The sequence below is a fragment of the Sorghum bicolor genome, chromosome 6 (genome assembly GCF_000003195.3).
Source record: "Sorghum bicolor cultivar BTx623 chromosome 6, Sorghum_bicolor_NCBIv3, whole genome shotgun sequence".
Classification (NCBI taxonomy): Eukaryota; Viridiplantae; Streptophyta; class Magnoliopsida; order Poales; family Poaceae; genus Sorghum; species Sorghum bicolor.
The window spans coordinates 41,136,463-41,162,220 of NC_012875.2; the positions used below are offsets into that span (position 1 = coordinate 41,136,463).

At 50.2% G+C, this 25,758-nt stretch overlaps 1 protein-coding gene across 1 annotated transcript; it reads right to left on the minus strand.

The window, feature by feature from the left end:
• Positions 604 to 24,851, minus strand: LOC8075225 (protein PYRICULARIA ORYZAE RESISTANCE 21). The gene is made up of 3 exons (XM_002447694.2): positions 24,704 to 24,851; positions 2,256 to 2,339; positions 604 to 1,145 (listed from the first exon to the last, which is right to left on the minus strand). The coding sequence occupies exons 1-3, from the start codon at positions 24,849 to 24,851 to the stop codon at positions 604 to 606; spliced, it is 774 nt and encodes a 257-aa protein (XP_002447739.2).

A 25,758-nucleotide genomic window follows, 5' to 3' on the forward strand; every position in this document is an offset into this window, starting at 1 on the left:
TAGTTGACAACTTTTTCATTTGAATCCGTTTAGGGCCTCAAATAAGCCCTATATGCTCGATTTGGGATAATATGTGGGGAACTAAACTCTAATATAGACACAAGTGAGTGATAGGTGGAGTGGTAGAGGAGGCTACGCGCAAGGGCAAGGTCTTAGCGAATCCCACCGGCCGCGAAGCACGCGATTTTATACGAAAAAAGCGCGACTTAGTTACCAATGGGCCTTTCCTATAATTAAATTTTTTTTTCTATTTTTAAAAGTCGATTTTGTATTTTCTGTAAAAACATTTCTACATGCGCGTGGTTCACATAACTGAACCGCCTGTAGAAATTCATTTTATTACCGCCTGTAGAATTGGTTCATTTCTACTGGCCTTCAGCGCAGGCGGTGCTGAAAAACACCAGTAGAAATAGATTTTCGGCCGCCTTTACAGTATGCCTCTGTACTAGTGAAGAAAACAACTACAGTAATTAATTGATAGTAGAAGGAACACACCACAACACATACAGCTAGTTATTAGACACGGGCATATACATATATGACGATCAGTTGAAGTTACATTGCATCGTCAGGCAGTAGTGGTAGCAGAATGGACGTTTGCAGTTACATGATGGCGCAGGTCGGCGGGCTGTCCTCGCAGACAACCATCGGGTACGGCATGGGCGGTGGGCAGGGTGGTGGCATGGGCGACGGCATGCACGGCTGGTACTGGTAGCCGCCGCTGCCGCAGTAGTGCGCGGGCTTGGGCGGGCTGGGCGGAGGCATGTACGGCTGGCCGTGGCCACAGTAGCACCATGGCGACGACCACGGCGGGCACTGGCACGCCGGCGGTTTCGGTAGCGGCGGCTTGGACTGGTGGCAACCACAGTGCGGCGTGGGGCAGCTGCTGCACGGCCACGCGCCGGGGCCGGGCTGTGGGCACGGATTTGGGTAATAAGGGCAAGAGTATACCAGCTTGCACTTGGGTTTGGGCTTGGGCTTGGCTTTGGGCTCGGGCTCTTTTTCTTTGACGACCTCGATGTTCTTGATGATCCTACCGGCCTTGGCCCAGAGGCTGCAGCTGAGCTTGTTGGCGTCGAAGGGCCCAGAAACGGTAACTTTGTCCTTCTCGTACTCCACCTTCTCGATCACCAACTCGCATTGCTCTGCGTACACACATTTAATTTGCTTTGCCTGATGAGTGAGTGAACCAGAAATTTTTTTGAGCTGTGCCTACCCGTTCCAACATAATCTGAGATTGATTTTGTTACTACTCAAACTTCGTCAAAGTTGAACAATTACTATCTATGCACAAAAAGGTTAACATCTACTCTCTCCACCCCAAATTATAAGTCATTCTAAGAATTTTGGAGAGTCGAACCATCTCAAATTTGACCAAATTTATATGGTAAAATAATAATATTTATGGTTTCAACTTAGTATCATTACATTGTTCATTAATTATATTTTCACATTATACCTATTTCATGTTATGAATCTTTGTAATTCTCTCTACAATTTTGGTCAAAGTTGAGATGTTTTGACTCTCCAACATTCTTGGAATGACTTACAATTTTGGATGGAGCACTAAATGCACAATTTAGAGTAGCGGTCCGTAAAATTGTACGGTGGTGTCATCTGGGTTCCTCACTCTCAAATTATGATTTATGGGTCCCTAAACTTGTATGACATTGTCATGGATCCATAACTCTAGAATTTTGATGTTTTGAGTCCTAGAACTTGTATGATGGTGTCATCTAGGTCCTCAAACTTGTGCATCAACACACTAATAATGGCATTAATAATGTGCCATGCTAATCATGTGTTAATGTGCAAGTTTAGGGGACCTACATAACACCGTTATACAAGTTCTAAGACTAAACAAAAATCAAAATTCGAGAACTAGGGAGCTGAATGACACCGCTGTACAAGTTTAAGAACCCATAAATCAAGACTCTGAGAGTTAGGGATCCAGAAGGCACCGCCGTGCAAGTTTAGGAACCGTTGGTGAATTTTACTCCATATTTGCTTGACACATTTGTCTAGTACATGTTAAAAATTAACATCTCTAAGTGTTTTTTTATAAATATAATTCAGTTGAAGTTGAAGATGTTTGACTTAGGTAAATTTATAAAACATGCATACTACATTAATTATTGTCGAACAAAGGAAATATATATATATATATATATATATATATATATATATATATATATATATATATATATATATATATATATATATATATATATATATATATATATATATATGCACACCTTGGATGCAGCACAGGACCTTCTGGATCTTGGTGCTGCAGCGGCTGCACTCCAGGTCCACCGTGATCTTCAACTTGCCCATCTCTGCAACAAACAAAAACTTTTCATGCACATGACATTCATGCGTGAACTCAAAACTTTTTCTTCTACTAGGAAGGGCTAGAAATTAATAAGTAAGCTAAAAATATGTAGCTGCACTCTGCCTTTTAATCTGTTTTTCCTGCATGCACTTTTGCATATATAGATCGAACCAACTCACTAGCTAATATACTGCAATATGACAGGCTACGAAAGTTCACCTTAATTCAAGTGAAGACGATTCTTATGAGGAAATGACAGGGGCTACAAGTGTGTTGATGAGCAGCTATACATTTGGGAGGCGCGAGACTTGCTACAACTCTACAAGCATGTGACGTACGTTGTCATCTCAGCAATCCGGTGAGAGAGCAATGTATGTACATGTATTATGTCTATATATAGATGATATATAGATGGTGTCTGTTGTGTATATATAGATATATACCTGATCGACGACGCGACGCTGCAGTAGTAGTCACAGCGCAGCATTTGGTGACTGGTGTAGGGATCACGTCTGCAGCTTTGCAATGGCCAATTGAAACGGCGCAAGCACATACATGCATGTCTCGATCAATTCTGGAGGGTTGTTAGGATTTCATGCATGCGAACACTGGGTTCAACTTCTCCCTCGTACGTCCTCTCTTCCTTTTTCTGTCAAGAAAATTTGGTGCACGATTGGATTAGAGAAGAAGGCGGAGTTCGGAGACGTACAGACGATCCTGCATTATACTGCATTGCATATGGGCTGGTATGAGAGCGAAATAAATAAATATATTAATTGAGTACGAGGTTTAGGTTACGACTTGAGTTTGTGTGTTCTATAGTCGTCCAAGCGGGTTGAGTTGTTGGATTAGTTGTTGCTAATTAAGGCCGGTTGACGACGACGACCTAGCTGCTGCTGTGCAATAGGCTGCTACATACGTCAACTTCAGCTTCCTAGCTACCACAGCCACAGGTAATCATTGACGACCACAGCCTAATTAAAGTCAGTTGTTGCTCGGTGGTCAGCAGGATGGTTCCAACGTAACGCTGACTGATTGCCAACTAACCAAATTGCTAATGATTGATTACCAACTAAACAATTGCTATTTTCGTTACCTCTACTAAATTCGATCTCAAAATTCAGTTCTTGTCATGCTCTTCAAAATTGGGATGCTCTTGTCTATCACCCATGGGCGGACCCAACACTAGCTAGGGCAGCTCAAGCCATGGCCCTAGTTAGCCCATATAATAAGGGAGTAAGGGGGTGTTTGGGACTGCTCCACAAACTCTACTCCACAAACTCCACTGTGGAGTAGCTCCACAAAAAACTGGAGTTTGTGGAGTACATCTTTAGGTGCTCTCACAACTCCACTCTTTTTTCTCGAACTGAGTGCGTGGAGCTGAAACCGTTTGGCTAAAAAACGTGGAGCGGAGCTGAAAAACGTGGAGCAGAGCAGTCCCAAACACCCCCTAAGTCTTTAGTTTTTGGCTCATCAAGCAGCCTAACACAAGCAGCCCAGGCTGCATGCAGCAGGCCAATAGCTCTCCTCTGCTTTTCTCATGTAGAGTACGCTCGAGAAATTTAAGGCTTTGCACTTATTCCTTATTTTCCATCCTATTCAGTTTTAGTTTAACTAGATTGAAAACTGAGTTATAAATTATGGTTAAATGATTGCTCAGTTTTGTACTAAAATTATTTTAGTTTAATTGGATTGAAAATTAAGTTATAAATTATGGTTAAATGATTGCTCACTTTTGTACTAAAATTACATATTTGCTTGGTTGTTCATGTTCTATTGAATCATCATCGTGATTAAATAATTGCTCGATTTTGTCTTAAATTTTATACTTTATTGGTTGTTCTATAAAATTACATACTACAAACCTGTTCGAAGAAATCATCTAAACTATTAGTAGTACTGTAGTATCTGTGGTACGTTCTTATTCAAGATTTACTATGCCAAATTTTGGCCCTAGTTTTGTCTAATTCCTAGGTCCGCCACTACTATCACCTGTCATTTGTTTCCCTGGTTCACTGACACGTGCTTCAGCTTGGGCTAGAATATCAAGAGGCATAACCATTAGCTACTTTGTTCCAAATTGTAAGTCTCTTTGACTCTTTTGGTATTCGAGGTATCAAAAAAAGTAAAAACGACTTATATGGAGGAAGTAGATCTTAAGCTAAGTACTTGTGACTAATAAAAATTGCAAATATTATTTTATATGTTTTTCTCTGCTTTATTTATTTTCTAAGACAATAGACATATATATGCTATGTACTAATTTGTATCCAATCATGATAAACAACTCAATTAGTTATCTATATTGCTTTCTCATATGTATCCATAGTTTTCCCTTTCCATATCTACTTTGTGTTTATTATGTAATAAGACAATAGACTTGTGATGACTTCAGTGAGGTGGAGAACAATGAACTCGTGAATGATGTGGAAAGGCTCAAGAAAGAGTTATCTACATTGAAACGCAAGTACAAAACATTGTCCAACCTCCTCAAGATATAATCATGACAACATGGTGAAAAAGCTTGAGTAGGGTGCAATTGTGACATGATTCAAGTGTCACAAAGAAGGCGACAAGTCCATGTGGGCAAGTTAATAAGGGATGATACAAGGTAGAAGAAAAGAACATCCATAGCAGCCACTACATATATATCCTTTGCAAAGTGAAGAATGAGATTGTGGTGGTTCATAGGCTAATCACAAGTGTAAGCTCAAAGGCCTCTCTCGAACTCACTCTCATGAGCTCATCCCAAATCCAAACACTTGTATTCATGTTGGATGAAGGAGAAGGTGAAGATCAAGGCTACCATCTCCATCTCAAGTGTAAGCTTGTTGTCGGTGTTTTTCCCCCGGGGGGTCACACCAACGAGTAAATTTGTATGTGTGCTCCCTTTCCCGGATGGTGATGCAAGAAGACACAGAGATTTATCCTGGTTCGGGCAAGAGAAGGCCCTACGTCCAGCGGGGGGAGAGAGTTTGTATTATCTTGCACCTAAGTGCTTGTACAGGGGCGAATACAAGCGTGGTATGAAGTGTGGAGCTCTACTACGTATGTGTGGCCTTGTGTCGTCGTGTGTTTCCCCGTTCTATTCCTGAGTCTCTCCTTTTATAGCTCCAAGGAGAGACCCAGGGTACATGCGTAGTCGCTAGAGTAGGGGTCGATAGCCGCATGGAGCGCTGACCTACTCGAGGCTTCCGTACGGCATGGCCTCGAGCCGTCCCATCTTGATAGCCCGGTGATGATTACGCGTGCTCCTGCGTTCGGCCCTGCCCGCCGCCTCGCGCTGGTTCTGAGGTCGCATGCCGGTACGGTATGGCGGCGGATCCGGCGGGGTAGCTGTGGTGTTGTCAGTCGACGCCCAACTTGCCCCTAGGAAGGGACCCTGTTCGGTCGAGGGTCGGACGCCGTGTAATGTGCTGATATCTGGAGCGCTGACCTTGGAGGTCTCGAGGGGGTCCCGATTAGACGTTCCATCCTCGTTTCCTGCGTCCTGACACGCCCTGGGTCGTTCGGTGGGAAGGCTGCAAAAAGATTGATGGGACGGAAGCCTGTTCCCTATCACGCCTCCCGTGACCTGTGCGTTAGGTGGGGAAACATCAGGCGCATTTAATGCTCCCGCCCGCGTGCGCGCGTCAGGCGGCGGATGGCGCCCTCGCGCTCGACGCCCCCCGGTTCGCATGAGCCTATTCCGTATTCGACGGTAACCGGCGCTCGACGCCTGATCGATTCGCTCGACGCTATTTCCGTCTTCGAGGTTACGGCCGTCGATGGCGGCGCATAGGTAAGATTAGAGCGTCGAATTGAGGGTCTCGACCTGCGTACGGACAATCTCATAATGCGCATCGCTGAGGGTACCCCTTACTGATACCCTCGACAGTAGCCCCCGAGCCTCCATTTGAGCGCTAGCGCTCGAGTGGGGGCTTTGTTTTGCGGTCGAATTTCCGTGGGGGCGCGCGAGCGACCCCGCGGGGGTAGCCCCCGAGCCCTCGAGGGAGTATTTAACTCCTTCGAGGGTTATTTTGCCAAATTTGCAGAAACGCTGTCAACACCCGTGGTGGAAGGTTCTGTTCGGCTTTGCTTTGCGTGGAGGTTTCGACGTACTCTCGATAGAGCGAGCGTCTTCCACCCCGGGTTGAGTTCCTAGCGGGTAGTCTAAGTGAGAACCTGTGCCCCTTTCGAGGGGGTCAGCTGTAGCCCGGAGGCGTCCTCATAAAGCAGGGTCGACGTGGTCGGGGATACCGGTCTCATTCGATAGAGTCCAGCGGCTCGATGCCTCCCTTCGGGGGGATTCCTCTCGACTGTCTCGACCCTACCTTAGACATCGCCAGCGAGCCCTCGAGGCGGGCCTCGATTTTCGACCACTCGCTGGGGATCCCTGACTCTTGGCGCTCGAGATCGGCTGTCGAACCCTTTCGATGGGCCAGCCATCGACCTCTCGAGACTATTGTGGGCGCATACCTTGGCTTACGAAGTAAAGAAGTGGCCGTGGCGGTTCGCCTTTCTGCCCGTTGGGCGCGCCTTTTTAGGCGGGTGACGTTGCGACACTGTATCGACGGGGAATTCGGAGAGTCCGGCCTGTGAGGAGAGAAAGGACTGTCAGACGGCGCATTTATGGGGGGAGTTACCTTATTTCTCGGATCTGTCCGTTGGCGGACTGCTGGCTATAAATACGCCGTCGCGTCGCCGCCGTTCTTCTCCCTTCTGCATTCTCGCTCTTATTCTCTTGTTGCCTTTGCTTTCTCGCCGTCTCACGAGCACACGCCTCCTCGAGCTGTAGTGAATCCACCGTCCCTCCAGCCGAGATGCCTGTAAGACTCGTCGCCGCCGACGACTGGCGCCCGTCGTCGATGACGGAGCGCCGGCTGTTAGAGCTTGAGAAAGAGGGACTGCTGCGCCGCCGCACCTCGCTATCGTCGCCGGAGTAGATCGCGCCGCCGGCGAGTCACAGGGGGCCTCAGCCGCCTGAGGGCTACGTGGTGTCGTTCGCCAAGTTCCACCGCCACGGTCTGGGCGCGCCCCCGAGCCGCTTCATGCGGGCCCTCTGCTTCCATTATGGGGTCGAGCTCCAGCACTTCTCTCCGAACGCCATCACCGTAGCAGCGGTTTTCGCCGCCGTGTGTGAGGGCTACCTGGGGATGATGCCGCACTGGGAGCTGTGGCTCCACCTCTACAGGGGCGAGCTTTTCCACGCCCCCACCGGAACCACGGGCGTAAGGAAGCCCGTGCGGGCGGGATGCCTCAATCTGGTGCAGAAGATGGGGAAGACGGACAGGCCGCGGGAGTACATCCCGGTAGGGTTGTCGACCAACCACGCCGGCTGGGACTCCCAGTGGTTTTACCTGCGGAACGACGACAATCTCCTGCCTTCCTACTCGGGCCGTCTGATCTTGGAGCGTCCAGCGGACTAGACATACGGCGTCGTCCAAGCTCATCAATCTCGGCTCGACCCCCTCCTCGATGCCCTGAAGAAGCTTCGCCAGGAGGGTTTGACCGCCGCTCTCGTCCTCTCGGCCGTCCATCACCGGAGAGTTCTCCCTCTGATGTCACGACCGTTGAGGATGGACGAGATGGGCCCTGGCGTCTCCTCTCGGGACCTCGAGGCGTGTCGGATGTCCAACGAGGCTCCGGCGGACGACGAAGTCGCGGCCCGAGTCAGGGCTGCAATTGCCGGTGATTTTCAGCCAGAGCATGTTAACGGCTTCCCCATGAGACCTGACGCAGGCTCGATCGATCTGGTACGCTTTCTTCTTGCGCGCAGCCTCGACTCTGGGTTTCCTTTCTCCCCTCTCTTTTTCCTAAGTCCACCTTAGTTTTGGCAGGGTCGGATTGATGTCCTGTCCTCGAGGCCTCCGGTAAAGGAGGACGAGGTCGATCGTGACAAACGGCGCCAATCTGCCGAAAAGCTAAAGTCTGCGAAGGACTCTGCAAAGAAGGGGGAGAAGAAGAAGAACCTCGACCGCCAAGCATTAGAGGCGCGTCGAGCCAAATCCAGGCAGAGGGGGGAGCCTGAGGAAGAATCCCCCAACGATGACGACGATGACGACGAGGACAGCGACGACTCTGAGGGGATGGCGTCGCGCCTCGATCGGATTCTCGAGGGCCCTCCTCGAGGTGACGTCGACGCCCCCCGGACGGAGGCGCCAGAGGAGGGTCCGAGCGGATCCCGTCGCCCTCGGGCCGACACCCCTCCCGCGACCAAGGCGGGCCAAGACGCACCGCGCCCTCCCCCAGTGCCCCGGGAGAGCAGTCTGGCTAGGCCCCCGGCGTCGGGGCCGCTAACTCGTGGCCGCGCCGCGGCCTCTGAGAAAGGAGATGCCGGCCGTAGGAGCGCCAGTCCCGGCGCCCGCTAGGCGGGGACCGACGCGCCTAGGCCAGTACCTGCCCTCGAGGGGCCTGGAGCTCTAACGCGGGGTGGCTCGAGGCCCACTGGTCGGGGTAGCGGGAGGCGAGCTGTTCTCCCTGTGGGGTAAGTCTTTTTTATGTTGCGGTTTTTGTCTTCCCATTCTTCCACCTTTCCTCATATGCCAACCTTTTCTCAGGCTGAAGCGGACCCTTGAGCAGGCCCAGCCGTCCATGGCAAAGAAGCTCAGAACGGGTGCCGCCTCCAAGGAACCTGGTTCGTAGTTTATTTCTGGGCGTTGCGATGTTCCTGTGTCGGTTATCGTAACGTCTGACCCTTACCCTTTGTTTCGTAGGCTCCTCCAGCTCCCAACCTCCAGCCGGCGTCGAGAGGGCTCCGCCTCGTCCCGCGCCTACTCCGTTGCCGCCGACTGGTGGTGAGGCGCCCCAGACGCAAGCGTCAGAGGGAGCCCCCGAGCCCCCTAGATTGGGGGTCGAGGGGGAACCCATCACCATCAGCGACACGTCTGATGGTGACGGAGCGTCTGGGGTGCCCGCCCCATGGAGGAGGAAACATCGACCCCTCATGTTAGGGGATCAACTCCCTGGCCCGCCGGCCTCCGCACCCTCGAGGAGCAGAAAAAGAAGAGGGAGGAGGATGAACAGCGGGAGCGCGAGGCGGCGCGGCAGCCACAGGAGCAGCAGCAGCAGCAGCAACCCCAGCCGGAGGAGCAACTGCAGCAGGAGCAGGGGGGCCAAGAGGACGAGCCACTCGAGCCCCCGCCTCAAGGTTTGGCCCAACCGGCGCCACTGGCGCCGCAAGAGCCCAGCGATCAGGAGGAAAATTTGCCGGTGTATGGCCCTCCTACCCCAGCGTGGCTCCTTCCGGGGGCGCCTGCCGCGATCCGGGCAGAGTCGGGGCGAGCGGACGGAGTGGTGGCGCTCGCCTGTATGATGCGCACCCCCACCGACCCCGAGTCCGAGATCAAGAGGACGATCTACGGCATGGACGGGATCGCCCCAGGGTTCCTTCGGGAGCGTCGAGCATGGGAGGACCACTTTCCCTCTGAGGAGGATGAGATTGGGTCGTCAGGGAGCAAGGACGGTACCTGGAAGACGGTGGATGACGACGGGCGGTTTCCTTGCCTCGCCGACCTGTTCTTGTGCCACGGGGGTTCCCTCGAGACCGTCGAGAACTTTATCCGCGGCGTCAAGGCGCGGGCTGATCGGGAGATGGAGAACTGGTGTCCCGATCGGATTCGTATCCGAGCTTCCACCGACCCGTCCGAGCCCAATATCTTCCTCGACGACAAGAAGGAGGTCGAGAAGTGGGAGCATGTCGAGGAGCTCCGCCTTTGGATGAAGCATGTGGTGGGGCTCCTATCGGACGTCATCAACAACGGGCTCGGGCCTGCTTATTTTGTAAGTGTTTCTCGAACTCCAATTTTCATGGTGCTTTCTGGTTTCTGTATTCTAATCCATCCGACCCTTGATTCGCAGGATATGAAAGAGACCTCTCGCATCAAGTCCAGCTTCATACACGCCACGAGGGGCGGTTGGGAGCAGCTCCCCCTCCTCAAGGATCAACTCCTCGAGTCGCAGGAAAAGCTCCTTAAAGCTTACAAAGATCTCATAGCACTCGAGGAGGAGAAGAAGGCGAGGGAGGCTGCTTTGGCCGAGGCCCGAGAGGCCTCGAAGAAGACGGAGGAGGAGGCGATGCAGCTACGGGAGCGGGCTCTTACGGTCGAGGAGGCCGCGTCCAGAGCCCGGGAGGAGGCCCTGTCCTACAAGAGCGTCATTGCGGACCTGGACAAGGAGAAGGGCCTTCTCAAGACCGACCTGGACTCCCTCCGCGATTCTTTCTAGAAGATGAAAGTGGCGTACGTGGACAGTGAGGTCGCAAGGGGTGCCGCCGAGGACGTAAAGAAGAAGGCCCTCGAAGACCTCGAGGCGGAGCGGGCTCGATCCCGCAGTCTCTCTGACGACGTCGAGCGTCTGAAGGGAGAATTGTTGGAGAAGAGTGGAGCCGTTGCTCAGGCTGGCAGGGTGATCGAAGATCTCCGCGTCGCCAATACTGAGCTGGCGCGCTCCAACAGAGAGATCGAGCGTGCCAACACCAGATTGGTCGGCGAGAACACGGCCCTAGAGGAGAGCATCAAAGGTATGTTTCCTTTGTCGAATTTCTTTTTCGAGGTGTGCTTGGTTTTTCCTAAGGTCTCTTTATATTGGCTCTTACAGGGCTCAAGGACGAACTCCTGGCCGCCCAAGCCGAGGCTCGCAACGCCAAGGCTCAGCTCGAGGCGGAGGTTGCTTTGAACCGTCGAGTGCGGACGGCGATAAGTGATCTCTCGACCTCTTGGGAGGTCGAGCCTATGGATGAGTCGAGGGAGGACGCTCGAGGCGACGCCCTGGTCGACCAGTTGTGCTACATAGGCGCGACGCTGCGAGATCGGGTGCGGGACGCCCTCCACATCGGGGTGAAGCGGGCGATGGCGGTTGTCTGCTCGGGCTTCTCCTACGACATGGAGGTGGTGTCCCATGGCTTCGTCACCGACATCTCCAAGACCGACGCGGAGAACGAGGAGAGGCTCCATGCCTTGATCGACGACGCGGAGGCTCCTGGGGAAAGGTTGGCCAAGCTCTTCGAGCCTGAGGTGCTCCCTCCTGAGGCTAGCTCGGGCGGAGGCGAGGGCGGTGAGGATCGTGCCGCGGACTGAGGCCTGCGAGCCTGCTCAGGGCGCCTGGGGCCCCTTGTATGATATTTTGTTGATTTTGTTGCTAAGCGATACGGTGTCTTTTTGTAATTGTTAAATGCTTATTTGTCTTTCCGCTCGAGGTCCTTTTATTTCTCTTTGTTCCTACGTTTGTATCCCTTGCTAGATCTTTCGTCAAAAAACAACCTCGATTACCTCAAGGGTAAGGAAGTGAGTAGAGTTTCCGTAGCCCGGGGGCGTGGGAGTTCTCCGGCTCGTTATCCCTCGGCCTTTGGGGGGCTCGAGGCGCCTTAACTACTCGAGCCATGCAAGGTTTACTAAGTAAGAAAAGAAAACTTCTTGGTTTTTTCGACGCTTGGGGGGGGTCGTCCCCCTGGTAGCCCCCGAGGGGGTGCTGACTATGATGGGTCATGGTCGGCATCCCCTTTTAACGTCGAGACTATGACTCGTAACTATTTTTAGCACAAAAAGAAGTCGCTCGAGAGAAAGACTTTATTTATTCACGCGTTCGTTTACAAAGTCTTCGTACAAAATGTAGGAACGTAAGTTTAGGACTTCTAGGGGTAGAATCGACGTAGCTGTTCGATGTTCCATGCGTTGGTGAAGATTGCCCCCTTTTCGTCCGCCAACTTGTACGTTCCTGGCTTAAGGACCTCGGCCACCACATACGGGCCTTCCCAAGGTGGAGTCAGCTTGTGGCGTCCTTGGTTGCTCTGCCGGCGTCGTAGGACAAGGTCGCCTACGTTGAGGTCCCTCTTGCGCACGTGCTTGTCGTGGTAGCGTCGGAGTCTCTGCTGATATCTGGCAGAGTTGAGGAGGGCCATGTCTCGAGCCTCCTCGAGTTGGTCGACCGCGTTTTCTTGAGTTTCTTTGTTCGATTGCTCGTTGTAAGCCTTGAGTCGAGGTGACCCGTACTCGAGGTCTGTGGGGAGGATAGCCTCAGAGCCGTAGACCATGAAGAACGGGGTGTATTTGGTGGCCCTGCTTGGCGTTGTCCTAAGGCTCCATAGGACTGAGGAAAGCTCCTCGACCCATTTCTTGCCGAATTTCTTCAATCGATTGTAGATCCTTGGCTTGAGTCCTTGCAAAATCATGCCGTTGGCACGCTCGACCTGGCCGTTAGTTCGAGGGTGGGCTACTGCAGACCAGTTCACACGGATATGATGCTGATCGCAGAAATCCAAGAACTTTCTACCGGTGAACTGGGTGCCGTTGTCGGTGTTGATGACATTAGGGATCCCAAACCGATGGATGATGTCGGTGAAGAAGAGGACGGCCTGCTCGGAGCGGATGTTGGTGATGGGTCGAGCCTCGATCCATTTTGAGAACTTGTCAATGGCCACCAGCAAATGGGTGTATCCTCCTTTCGCCTTTTGTAGAGGTCCTACTAAATCGAGCCCCCATACCGCAAACGGCCAGGTGATGGGGATCATCTGAAGAGCGTGGGCGGGCAGATGCGTCTGCTTGGCGTAGAACTGGCACCCATGACAAGAGCGTACGAGCTCGATGGCATCCGCCACAGCCGTTGGCCAGTAGAAGCCTTGCCGAAAAGCGTTCCCTACAAGGGTCCGTGAAGCGGCGTGGTGGCCACAAGCCCCCGAGTGCATGTCATCGAGGAGTTTTTGGCCTTCTTCTACGGTGATGCAACGTTGTAAGACCCCCGTCGGGCTCCGTCGATATAGCTCATTGTCTTCGCCATAGATCACATATGATTTGGCCCGTCGAGCGATACGACGAGCTTCTGTCTTGTCTTCTGGCAGCTCGCCGCGGATAAGGCAGTCGAGGAATGGTGTGCGCCAATCGAATGGTCGACCCGGTCGTCGTTCTATCTCCATCATCTCTTCCACCATCAAGAGCGTATCGACAGCATTGGTTGGTTGGGCGGTGGTGGCGTCGACGCCAGCCCCCGTGCCTAGGTCGACGGATGGCTCGTGAAGATCCTTTGAAAATGCATCAGGCGGCACTGTGCCTCTGGTAGATGCGATCTTGGCGAGTTCGTCGGCTGCCTCGTTGTAGCGTCGAGCGACATGGACAAGCTCGAGGCCGTGGAACCTGTCCTCGAGTCGACGGACCTCCTTGCAGTACGCTTCCATTTTTGGGTCGTGGCAGCTCGAGGTTTTCATTACTTGGTCGATGACGAGTTGGGAGTCACCTCGGACGTCGAGGCGTCGGACTCCTAACTCGATAGCGATCTTGAGACCGTTGACGAGGGCCTCATATTCCGCGACATTGTTAGATGCGGCAAAATGAATCCTGATTATGTACCTCATGTGGACGCCCAAGGGTGAGATGAACAGCAGGCCGGCTCCGGCTCCAGTTTTCATGAGCGACCCATCGAAATACATCGTCCATAGTTCCGCCTGGACCTGGGTCGGGGGGAGCTGGGTGTCCGTCCATTCTGCGATGAAGTCTACCAGGGCCTGCGATTTGATGGCCTTGCGAGGCGCATAAGTGAGAGTCTCACTCATGAGCTCGACCGACCATTTTGCTATTCTTCCCGTGGCTTCTTTGCTCTGGATTATTTCGCCTAAAGGAAAAGACGAGACCACCGTGATGGGGTGGCCAAGGAAGTAATGCTGCAGCTTGCGACGGGCAAGGATTACGGCGTAAATCAGCTTCTGGATTTGGGGATAACGTGCTTTGGTCTCCAAAAGCACCTCGCTGACGAAATATACTGGCCTCTGAACCGGTAACGCGTGTCCCTCCTCCTGCCTCTCGACCACTACCGCCGCGCTGACGACCTGGGTCGTCGACGCGACGTAGAGGAGCAGCGGCTCTGCAGGTTGAGGTGGGACCAGGACCGGTGCCGAGGTCAGCGTCTTCTTCAGTCTTTCAAGTGCTTCCTCGACCTCAGGGGTCCAAGCGAAGCGCTCGACCTTCTTTAGGAGTCGATATAATGGTAATGCTTTTTCTCCCTGTCTCGAGATGAAACGGCTCAGAGCCGCCAGGCACCCCGTGACTCTCTGTACACCCTTGATGTCTCGGATCGGCCCCATTTTCGTGATGGCCGAGACTTTTTCGGGGTTGGCTTCGATGCCGCGCTGTGAAACGATGTATCCTAGGAGCATGCCTCGAGGCACACCGAAAACGCACTTCTCGGGATTGAGCTTGATCCGGCTGGTGCGTAGGCAGCTAAAGGCAATCTCGAGGTCCTGGATCAGGTCTCCTCGTCGCTTTGACTTGACGACAATGTCGTCGACGTAGGCCTCGACCGTTGACCCTATATGTTTGCCGAATACGTGGAGCATGCAACGTTGATACGTGGCTCCGGCGTTTCGAAGCCCAAATGGCATGGTCACGTAGCAATACATCCCAAAAGGCGTCATGAAAGAGGTCGCGAGCTGGTCGGACTCCTTCATTTTTATTTGGTGGTAACCAGAATATGCATCAAGGAAAGAAAGGGTTTCACATCCCGCGGTAGAATCGACAATCTGGTCAATGCGTGGCAATGGAAAGGGAACTTTTGGACATGCTTTATTCAGACTAGTATAATCGACACACATCCTCATTTTCCCATTCTTTTTCTTAACTAATACAGGGTTTGCTAACCAGTCAGGATGATGAACCTCCTTGATGAATCCGGCCGTCAAAAGCTTGTGGACTTCCTCGCCAATGATCTTGCGCTTCTCTTCGTCGAATTGGCGCAACCGCTGCTTCACTGGCTTGGAGCCGGCTCGAATCTCCAAGGAGTGCTCGGCGACTTCCCTCGGTATGCCTGGCATGTCCGAGGGACTCCATGCAAACATGTCGGCATTTGCACGGAGAAAGTCGACGAGCACAGCTTCCTATTAGGGGTCGAGGTCGGTGCTGATCGTCAGCACTTTGCCGTCGGAGTTGTTGGGCTCGAGCGGGATCTTCTTGGTTCCTTCCGCCGCTTCGAAGCTGCCCGCGTGGCGTTTAGGCTCAGGAGCCTCAGCGGCCAGGGCCTCAAGCTTCGCGACGAGCTCGGTGGAGCTCTCGACCGCCTCCCCGTACTCGACGCATTCGACGTCGCACTCGTACGCGTGCTCGAAGGAGGAACTGACAGTGATGACGCCTTTGGGACCGGGCATCTTCAGCTTCAAGTAGGTGTTGTTGGGTATGGCCATGAACTTGGCGTAGCCCGGGCGCCCGATGATGGCGTGGTACGTGCCTCGGAACCCCACCACCTCAAAAGTGAGGGTCTCTTTCCTGAAGTTGGCCGCTGTGCCGAAGCAGACCGATAGGTCAATTCGACCTACTGGCAGTGCCTTTTTCCCTGGCACGACGCCATGGAAACCGCCGGCGCTTGGCTGGAGGCGTCCTCTATCGATGCCGAGGAGGTCGAGGGTCTCGAGGTAGATGATGTTGAGGCTGCTGCCACCATCCATCAGCACTTTCGAGAGTCGGGTGTTGACGATGATGGGGTCGACGACGAGCGGGTAGACGCCTGGGGCGACTACCTTGTCAGGGTGGTCTTCTCGGTCGAAAGTGATAGGAGTGCTCGACCAGCTAAGGTATTGGGGCACCGCCATTCTTGCTGCAAAGACTTCGCGACGCTCCCTTTTGCGCTGCCTCGTGGTCAACTGAGTCGAGGGCCCGCCATAGATCATGTAGCAGTCGTGGACGGCGGGGAAGCCGTCGTCATCTTTGTTGTACTCCTTGCTGCCAGCCTTCTCTTTCTTGGAGTCATCACGCGTATCTTTTTTGAACCCCTGACCGTCGAAATGCTTTCTCAGCATACGACAGTCCTTGAGTTTGTGGTTGGCGCCTCCCTTATGGTAAGGGCACGGCTCCTCCAACATCTTGTCAAAGATGCCTCCATCCGGAGGGCCTCGAGGCTTCTTTCGATCCATGGCGGTGACAAGGTCGTCATCGGAATCTTCCCGGTGGAACTGCCGCACTTTCTGTTTCTTTTTGTTTTTCTTGAGGCCTCGACTGGGGGTCCCATCTTCATCGACGGGCTGCTTGCCTTTCCTTCCTTCTGAGCTGAAGAAGGCGCCGACTGCCTCCTCCCCTGCCGCGTAGTTGGCTACTACGTCCATCAGCTCGTCGACGGTCTGAGGTCGATTGCGACCTAATTCCCGCACCAAGTCTCGGCTGGTGGTGCCCGAGACAAACGCCAAGATGACATCGTGGTCAGGGATGTGCGGCAGCACAGTGCGCTGCTTCGAGAAGCGCCGAGCATACTCCCGAAGAGTTTCTCCTGACTTCTGCTTGCACTTGCTGAGGTCCCATGAGTTCCCTGGTCGTATGTAGGTCCCTTTGAAGTTACCCTCGAAGACTCTGACCAGATCAACCCAGTTGTGGATCTGATTGGCAGGGAGTTCCTCGAGCCATCGACGGGCGGTGTCGGAGAGGAAAAGGGGTAGCTGTCTGATGATGGCTCGATCATCACCTCGAGCGCCACCTAGCTGATAGGCCAGCCTGAAGTCGGCCAGCCACAACTCTGGTTTGGTCTCTCCATTGTACTTCGCGATGCTGGTCGGGGGTCGAAATGGACTGGGCAGGGGCATGCTGCGGATCGCCCTGCTGAACACCCGTGGGCCTGGTGGCTCGGGAGCCACCCGGTCCTCGTCGCTGTCGTATCTCCCACCGCGATGCGCGCTATAACCGCGCTCTTCCGCGTCTCCGTGCCGGCGGCGTCGATTTTCTTTGATGTCGTGCCGCGCGTCGTGTCGATGTTGACCGTCGACGGGGAGGATGAGAGCGGTCTTTCTACCTCGAGGGGGAGGTTGTTGTTGGACTGACACCTCCTCTTCGTTTAGAGGTTGTTCGTCGCGCTTCTCCGTGGCAGCTCCTCGCCGTCGAGACGCCGAACTTTCGGCTTGTTGAACCGCCGCCACCTGGAGCAATGTCTGTACCTCATCTCGAATGCGTCGGGCCTGGGAATTCGACGGCTCTGGCATATTACGTAGCAGCATCGTCGCTGCCACTACGTTCTGGCCCGCTCGTGGGAAACGGCTGACAGGTTGCTCTGGCTCTTAGTCGCCGACGATCTGTCGATGAACCTCTCGAGCGCGTCTGCGGACACTTCCGCCCGGCGGGTAGGGTAGGTCTTGCTCGAGGATTTGCTCGAGCAGGACGAGGCGCTCGCGGTCTTCGTCGAGCTTCATCTTGAGCTCCCGCAGCTGCGCGAGCTGCGCGGTTCTGTCTTCATGAGGAGGGGGGTCGACCTGTCCGTCGTTCCCAGGCGTCCTGGGGTCTTCTCGCGCCGCGGGGGCTCGACCTCCCGCGGCAGCATCCCGGGTCTCGTCAGTAGTTTCTACCGCCCCGTCGATGTGATAGCATTCCCTCGTAGGGTCATAGCTGTCCGTCTCGGAGTCGGAGTCCGGTTCGGCGGCGTAGAAATACCCACGTCCTTCCTCTAGCAATCGTTGCCTGAGGGAGGTGATCGAGTATCGTCCGGGGCCTAGACGACGGAGGCCTCGTACTCGGGAAAGGTCCGGCAGTTCGGACGCCGGCCGCCGCGCTTCAGAGCTACGTGGGAGGACCATTGGTCTTTCTACGTACGTCTGGGCGTTTGGGCATATCGCCCTGGCGAGCGACGCCGCGGCGTTGTCCAACCCGAACGACAGTGCCGCCCTTGGAGAGAACAACCCGTGTGGAAGTAGCCTAGCTGCGGTGGGGGGAGAGCACGCGAGACGCGTCCCCTCCCGTCGTCGCGCGGTGCTGAGTCGTCGCGCTTGTTGCTCCGTCACAAGGTGCTGCCGCCTTGTGGCCCACGTCCTGCCTCGCACGAGCTGTTGGTCGTGCTGAAGCAGAGGGGCCGCGGTGGTGCTGTCTGCGCCTCTTCTTAGGCGGGGAGGCGTGGTGGTGAGGGCGTCTCGGGGCCTTCAACCGTGCTGGCGTAACGCGGGCTCCTTCTGGTCCTTTGACTGAGAGCAAGATCATGTCGTAGCCGGAGCCCGTAGACATGAACTCGAGACTCCCAAACCAAATCACCGTGGAGCGCGGAAACGGCGAGGCAAGAGTAGCCATCCGGAAAGGAGTGGGAAATCGATGAAAAACACGCAGGACCCCTACCTGGCGCGCCAACTGTCGGTGTTTTTCCCCCGGGGGGTCACACCAACGAGTAAATTTGTATGCGTGCTCCCTTTCCCGGATGGTGATGCAAGAAGACACAGAAATTTATCCTGGTTCGGGCAAGAGAAGGCCCTACGTCCAGCGGGGGGAGAGAGTTTGTATTATCTTGCACCTAAGTGCTTGTACAGGGGCGAATACAAGCGTGGTATGAAGTGTGGAGCTCTACTACGTATGTGTGGCCTTGTGTCGTCGTGTGTTTCCCCGTTCTCTTCCTGAGTCTCTCCTTTTATAGCTCCAAGGAGAGACCCAGGGTACATGCGTAGTCGCTAGAGTAGGGGTCGATAGCCGCATGGAGCGCTGACCTACTCGAGGCTTCCGTATGGCATGGCCTCGAGCCGTCCCATCTTGATAGCCCGGTGATGATTACGCGTGCTCCTGCGTTCGGCCCTGCCCGCCGCCTCGCGCTGGTTCTGAGGTCGCATGCCGGTACGGTATGGCGGCGGATCCGGCGGGGTAGCTGTGGTGTTGTCAGTCGACGCCCAACTTGCCCCTAGGAAGGGACCCTGTTCGGTCGAGGGTCGGACGCCGTGTAATGTGCTGATATCTGGAGCGCTGACCTTGGAGGTCTCGAGGGGGTCCCGATTAGACGTTCCATCCTCGTTTCCTGCGTCCTGACACACCCTGGGTCGTTCGGTGGGAAGGCTGCAAAAAGATTGATGGGACGGAAGCCTGTTCCCTATCACGCCTCCCGTGACCTGTGCGTTAGGTGGGGAAACATCAGGCGCATTTAATGCTCTCGCCCGCGTGCGCGCGTCAGGCTGCGGATGGCGCCCTCGCGCTCGACGCCCCCCGGTTCGCATGAGCCTATTCCGTATTCGACGGTAACCGGCGCTCGACGCCTGATCGATTCGCTCGACGCTATTTCCGTCTTCGAGGTTACGGCCGTCGATGGCGGCGCATAGGTAAGATTAGAGCGTCGAATTGAGGGTCTCGACCTGCGTACGGACAATCTCATAATGCGCATCGCTGAGGGTACCCCTTACTGATACCCTCGACACTTGTGATCCACATCAATCAAACCCTTGTGTTTCATCTCAATCTCCGTAGTTCATATGCTCATATGCAAGTATAATTTCCTCTTCCTCTCTAATCTCCAATCAAGCCTCTCCCATGGTGCAAGAAGGATAAGAAATGAAGCTTGAGCTTCGTGGATGCAAGTTTGAGACCCCCATAAGTAAGCTCAACATCATCTCCCTATCGATCTTTCTCTCAATCTCAAAATCTTGAATAGAGTACCCACACTAGAGGCATGAATGTTGACCTCACCGATTAGGCAAATACGGTTTGAAGGCAGCGGGCGCGGTGACCTTGCCGGTGTGCTGCAGCCCTGCATGTAGGTTAGCACTCATGTACTCCACTCAGCAAGTTGTGGACTTTTGGTATTATGGTCCAGCATTCCCTAAATCCCTATCTCCCTCGAAGGCCTAAAGGCCTCAACGGAACTGAATCTTGCCTCTGCCTGTCTTTGTCTATTGCTGTGTTGCTCCGTGCCTATCAGTTATCAGTTTTTAGTTCAACTCGACACTCCGCGACTCCACAATTCTGTGGCCAACGTTAAGTGATTTGCAGTTGCAGATTTGCAGTTCCAGTTTAGTTAATCTAATTTTTTGACATATTAGATATATACTACAAGTTATCTCTTATTAATAGTACTAGATATTTCAATCGTTATATTAAAACATTAGGTCGCCGGACCCATAGTGTCTTACTTGCACAAAGAACCTAAAAATTGTTGAGACGGTGCTGCACCTAAGCTAAAAGACTTAGCTAATAGCCTCTTGATAATCGGACGTATGTCCCACTTAGTTGGCCTGGACTTGATAGTTATTAATAGTACTAGATATTTCAATCGTTATATTAAAACATTAGGTCGCCGGACCCATAGTGTCTTGCTTGCACAAAGAACCTAAAAATTGTTGAGACAGTGCTGCACCTAAGCTAAAAGACTTAGCTAATAGCCTCTTTATAATCGGACGTATGTCCCACTTAGTTGGCCTAGACTTGATAGATGTCGAATGTGAGTGGGAACTCACGTTCGCGCATTATAGGAAGGTACACAAGGTTTCTTAATTAATCAATCAAAACTTGAAGGAAAAGGAATACTTGATAGGCTCTATAACATTATTATGGCCAACCGTGAACTTGACTTAAGGCCAGTCTCAATGCATAGTTTCATGGCACAGTTACCTAGACTATAAACTAGGTAATTAAGCCATATGAGTTTTATGGGGATGAAACTCCTCTCTCATCTGATGAAACTCCTTTATTTAATGATCCTGCCAAGTCAGCAATTCTGCTTATGTGGCACCCTATTTAATATACATGACACTCCCATAAAACATGCATTGAGACTGACCTAATAAGTAGATAAACTTGCTTGTGAGATATGGCTCAAAGGGGTAAGGCTCCGCGAGTGTGACATCTCGAGTAGCATAGCTCGTGGAATGGTTAAGGACTGCCTATTTGTCATAATAAGTCAAAGTAACCAGCTGTACAAACCACATATAAATTTATGAGCATGATAATAAGCCTAGTATCGAGTGGTAACAGGATAACCACGTGGATTCGGCTTGGGTTGTAGTGCGGGTAACTAAATGGGCTAGTACCTCGGCTCATCGTCGGACCATGCCAGTCTTATACATAGTTTGATCTAGTTCTTCGTGTTCTTCGTCTAGTTCATCAAGTTGTAAAGGGAGAGAGGAGGAGAGAGCTGGGGAGGATAGGATCTGGTTCGTCACTCAACAATCTCCATGTTCTTTAATTATTATTTTTAAGTTTAGTTCTTTATTTCATTCTTACTTTATTATACTTACTTGATCTCCGTTCGTATTGAGTGCTCTAGTTATCCTAGGTAATTAGAGTAGTAAACGCTAGTGTAGACGTAATGTCTAGGCTATAGTTTACCTGAGTTTGCACCCAATCCCGCGGATAGTTGTGGTAGCCCCAGGGGTGATAGCCCTGTCAGGCCTTTGTAATCCATCATGTTCGGATTGGTATTTCATAGAGCTTTTGGTAGCCTTCTCCCGACTACTTTCTTTCTAGTCTTCTTCGAGAGTTGAAAAGGACCTACTGCTCCATAGTAAGTATAGTATAGTAAGCCTGATCTTGATCACCCAATCAACTTAGAAAACTCTAGAAGGTTCCTCTCTACCCACCAAAAATATATATGTTTCTTCTCTTACATTTATCCTTGGACGACCTTGATTTCTCTAGTACACTTCACGTTCCTCATGGAAATCGATACTCTGAATTACTCCCGAGTGAAAGCTACATCGGTACTCGTGCGCTTGCGGATTTTTCTATTTGCGTTTAAAATACCCAACACGCGTCCATGATAGAGGGGTACTTAACCGAAGAGGCCATTGATTCTAGAGGTCCATTCTGCAACAAGGTCCTCAAAGACTATTGCAATAGGTTTGCCTCTGTCACGACATGAGGGTAGGCTGAATGGAAGAGTGAGGATGGGAAAGAAATCATACATCCCGAAACATTACAACATAGTCCTCGAGGCACATCATAGCATGCTACATCAGCTCTCAATAATGCAGCCTTTGATCGAGGAACACATTGATGAGCTTTGTAAACATAATCATAGGTGCACGGATGAATGGTTAATGATGGAATACAAAAATCGGTTCACCTCATGGCTACGGGAGCTAGACATTCCTGAGGGGGAAACAACTGAGGAACGCACCATCAAGGTGTTGGCATCTGGACCATCATGCCAGGTCACGACATGGCAAACCTATGACATTAGTGGCTTCACATTTTGTACCAAGTCCAAGAACAAAAAAGCATGACACAAAACAATGGTGTTCGATACGAGGCATTGGACTCTGAAACTAGTGAGGAAACTACATACTTTGGTTTCATTGAGTACATATAGGAACTAGACTATGGTACATTTTAGATCCCTGTGTTTCGATGTCAATGGGTTGAAGACAAACATATCATAGTGGACAACTATGGGGTCAAAGTACTTGATCTAAGTAAGGTAGGCTACAAAGATGATCCGTGGATACATGCTAACCATGCTGCACTGGTCTTCTATGCAGAATAGATCCTATCTCCTAATGATAAGAAGAAAAGTACCGATAAACCGAAGCATGTAGTTTTTCCTAGAAAGCAACAAGCTATAGGAGTTGATGGTGTATTTGACCTCGATGACTTTAATGAGTTGAGCGACATGTCTCTCTTTGTAGATGACCATCCAGCAAAGATAAGGCATATTGAGCGAAGCATCCCACAAAGCTCTTTGTCCTGGGTACGCCATAATGAAAAAGGATGAACGGTAGCTGCCTTGATTATATTTGACATTTTCCATGTAATATAAATGCTTTTAAATTATTATGCTTTGTATGAATGGAGGTGGATGGTACTGTAATATACATGAATTTCGGTATCGTATTTATAAAATAAGTCACATAGACAAATGGACATAACAGATTAATAGAGCATGATTTTAGAAAATTTTAGGAAAAAGAATCATCTCAATTGGAGTTATGTATGTGTGTGACAAAGTCTTGAATCAGACTTTATGAAACTATATGCGGGACCTGTGGATTTAGATCTGCTCTTTTATCACGCTTTGTCAAATGTAAAAGTGTCCTATGTATCAAATGTAGATCTTGATGAATGGAACAAACTTGTTATTCATGACTTTTTGAGTTGGGGCCGTCTAGGGTCCCAAAAACTTGCGTGTAGTCGTGAAAATTTAAAATTTCATAATTTGAGTGGTCAAAACCCTCTCAGATGAAAAGTTGACCATAACACCAAATGTGTATCTTGATAAGGTGGACAAACTTTGTATCATCAATTTTGTAGCTAAGACCATCTAGGGTCTGGTCAAAGTGACTTTTCTAAAAAATCCAATGTTTTACTTGGTCAAACTACGTCAAACTAGACAATAAAAGATCTCAAATGAAAAAATTATGAATACAAAAGAGTTAGACCTCACCAAGGTCTACCTTTGATACATAGTACATTTTTGTATTTGAAAAAGTTCCAGTAAACTCTAGTCACATGTTTTAAAAATCCAAGGCATGACTTGGTCGAACCTGGTCAAACGAGGCACTAAATGACCTCAAATGAAAAACTTTTGAATACAAGGGAGTTAGAGCTCATCAAGATACACATTCTATACATAGGATATTTTTGCATTTGACAAAGTGTTTGTAAACTCTAGTCATAAAGTCTTGAATCTCACAGAGAGTTTATGGAAACTATATGCGGGACCTGTGGATTTAGTACTGCACTTTCGTAACGAAAATGTCATATGTATTAAATGTAGATCTTGATGAGTAGAATAAACTTTTTATTCATGACTTTTCGAGTTGAGGCCGTCTATGATCCCGAAAACGTGCGTGTAGCTGTGAAAATTTAAAATTATCAAAATTTGAGTGGTCCAAACCCTCTTAGATGAAAAGTTGACGATTACACCAAATGTGTATCTTGATAAGGTGGACAAACTTTGTATTCATCAATTTTGAAGCTGAGACCATCTAGGGTCCGGTTAAAGTGTCTTTTCTAAAAAAACCAATGTTTGACTTGGTCAAACTAGGCAATAAAAGACCTCAAATAAAAGATCTTGTCTCATGAACAAATGGACACAACAGATGAACAGAGCATGATTTTAGAAAATTTTAGGAAAAAGAATCATCTCAATTGGAGTTAGTACGAGGGAGAAATAAAATTATAAATATAATTACAAATAAAATTACACATTTTATAAATTTATATATTATTAAAAAACAATTTTCACAGGCGCCTGTCCTAGTCAACCCGCCTGTCAAAATAATTTCCACTGGCGATTGCCCACGTCACCTGCCTGTGGCAATCATTTCCACTAGTGGTTGCCAACATTATCTGTTTGTGGAAATCATTTCCACTGGCGGTGGTCTTAGCCAGCCGCCTATGGAAATCATATGCACAGACGGCTGGCTAAGAGCACCACCAGTACAAATCATCCCTTTATATATATATCGCCTCCTAGACTCTAAATTTTTCTAAGTCTGGTGGACGCGTTTCAGTTTGAAATACACCGTGAGGCTGCCAAATTTTCCAGCGAACTCTACGCGGCCACCACTGAGCTCCACGCCACCCGCCACTTAGCTCCGCGTCACCGCCATCGTATCTTCGTCGTGCTGGCACGAGGGACCTCGCTCGTGCCACCACCAAAGGTGCTCCGGTGCCGTGAAGCATCCCCACTGCGCAGCCCTTCTTCTCCGGTGCCGTTCCGCCGTCGCCCTGTCCAAGGTGAGGCTCCCCTCACCTTCCTCTGCCCATGCGCCGCCCAGGCCGGCCGCGTGCAGTGCCCGGGTGCCCTGGCCCTGGTGCCCCTTGCTCTCCACCTTGGCGGCCCTGGTGCCCCAGCCAGCCGCGCGCAGCGTCGAGGCAGGCCGGCCTACACGCTGGGCCATGTTGGGCCCTAGCAGGCCGGCCTGCCGCTTTTTCTTATTTAAAAAACAAATAAAATATATTTAAAAAGCAAATAAAAATAGTAAATCACTAAATGAAATTTATATTAATAAATTAAATTCTATTATTAATTGAGCAATTATTTATAAAATGATTTATAAATGTTTCATATTTAGCAATTATTTATAAATTGTTTTATAAATGTTTCATATTTATGCAACACTTCTGTAATTGAGCTCTTATATGCACTAAAATTTAAAAATAATATAAATATATGTAATAAACATATTTAAAAAGCAAATAAAAATCAGAAATCACTAAATGAAATTTTATATTACTAAATTTAATTTTATTATTAGATGAGAAATTATTTGTAAAATTATTTATAATTTTTTCATATTTAGCAATTATTTATAAATTGATTTATAAATGTTTCATATTTATGCAACACTTATGTACTTGAGCTCTTATATGCACTAAAATTGAAAAATAGTTTAAATATATGTAATAAACATATTTAAAAAGCAAATAAAAATCAGAAATCACTAAATAAAATTTTGTATTACTAAATTAAAATTTATTATTAGTTGAGCAATTATTTATAAATTGATTTATAAATGTTTCATATTTTTGCAAAACTTATGTAATTGAGCTCTTATATGCAACACTAAAATTTAAAAGTAGTTTAAATATATGTAATAAACATATTTAAAAAGCAAATAAAAATCATAAATCACTAAATCAAATTTTGTGTTACTAAATTAAATTTTGTATTATATGCAACACTAAAATTGAGTTCTTATATGCAACACGAATGTTTAACGACCATCTCCCGCACTCGAATGTACAGATCGATTTTTGCGATGAGTTCTCCGCGCAAGGACCAAGCACAAGGGTCCAAACACACGG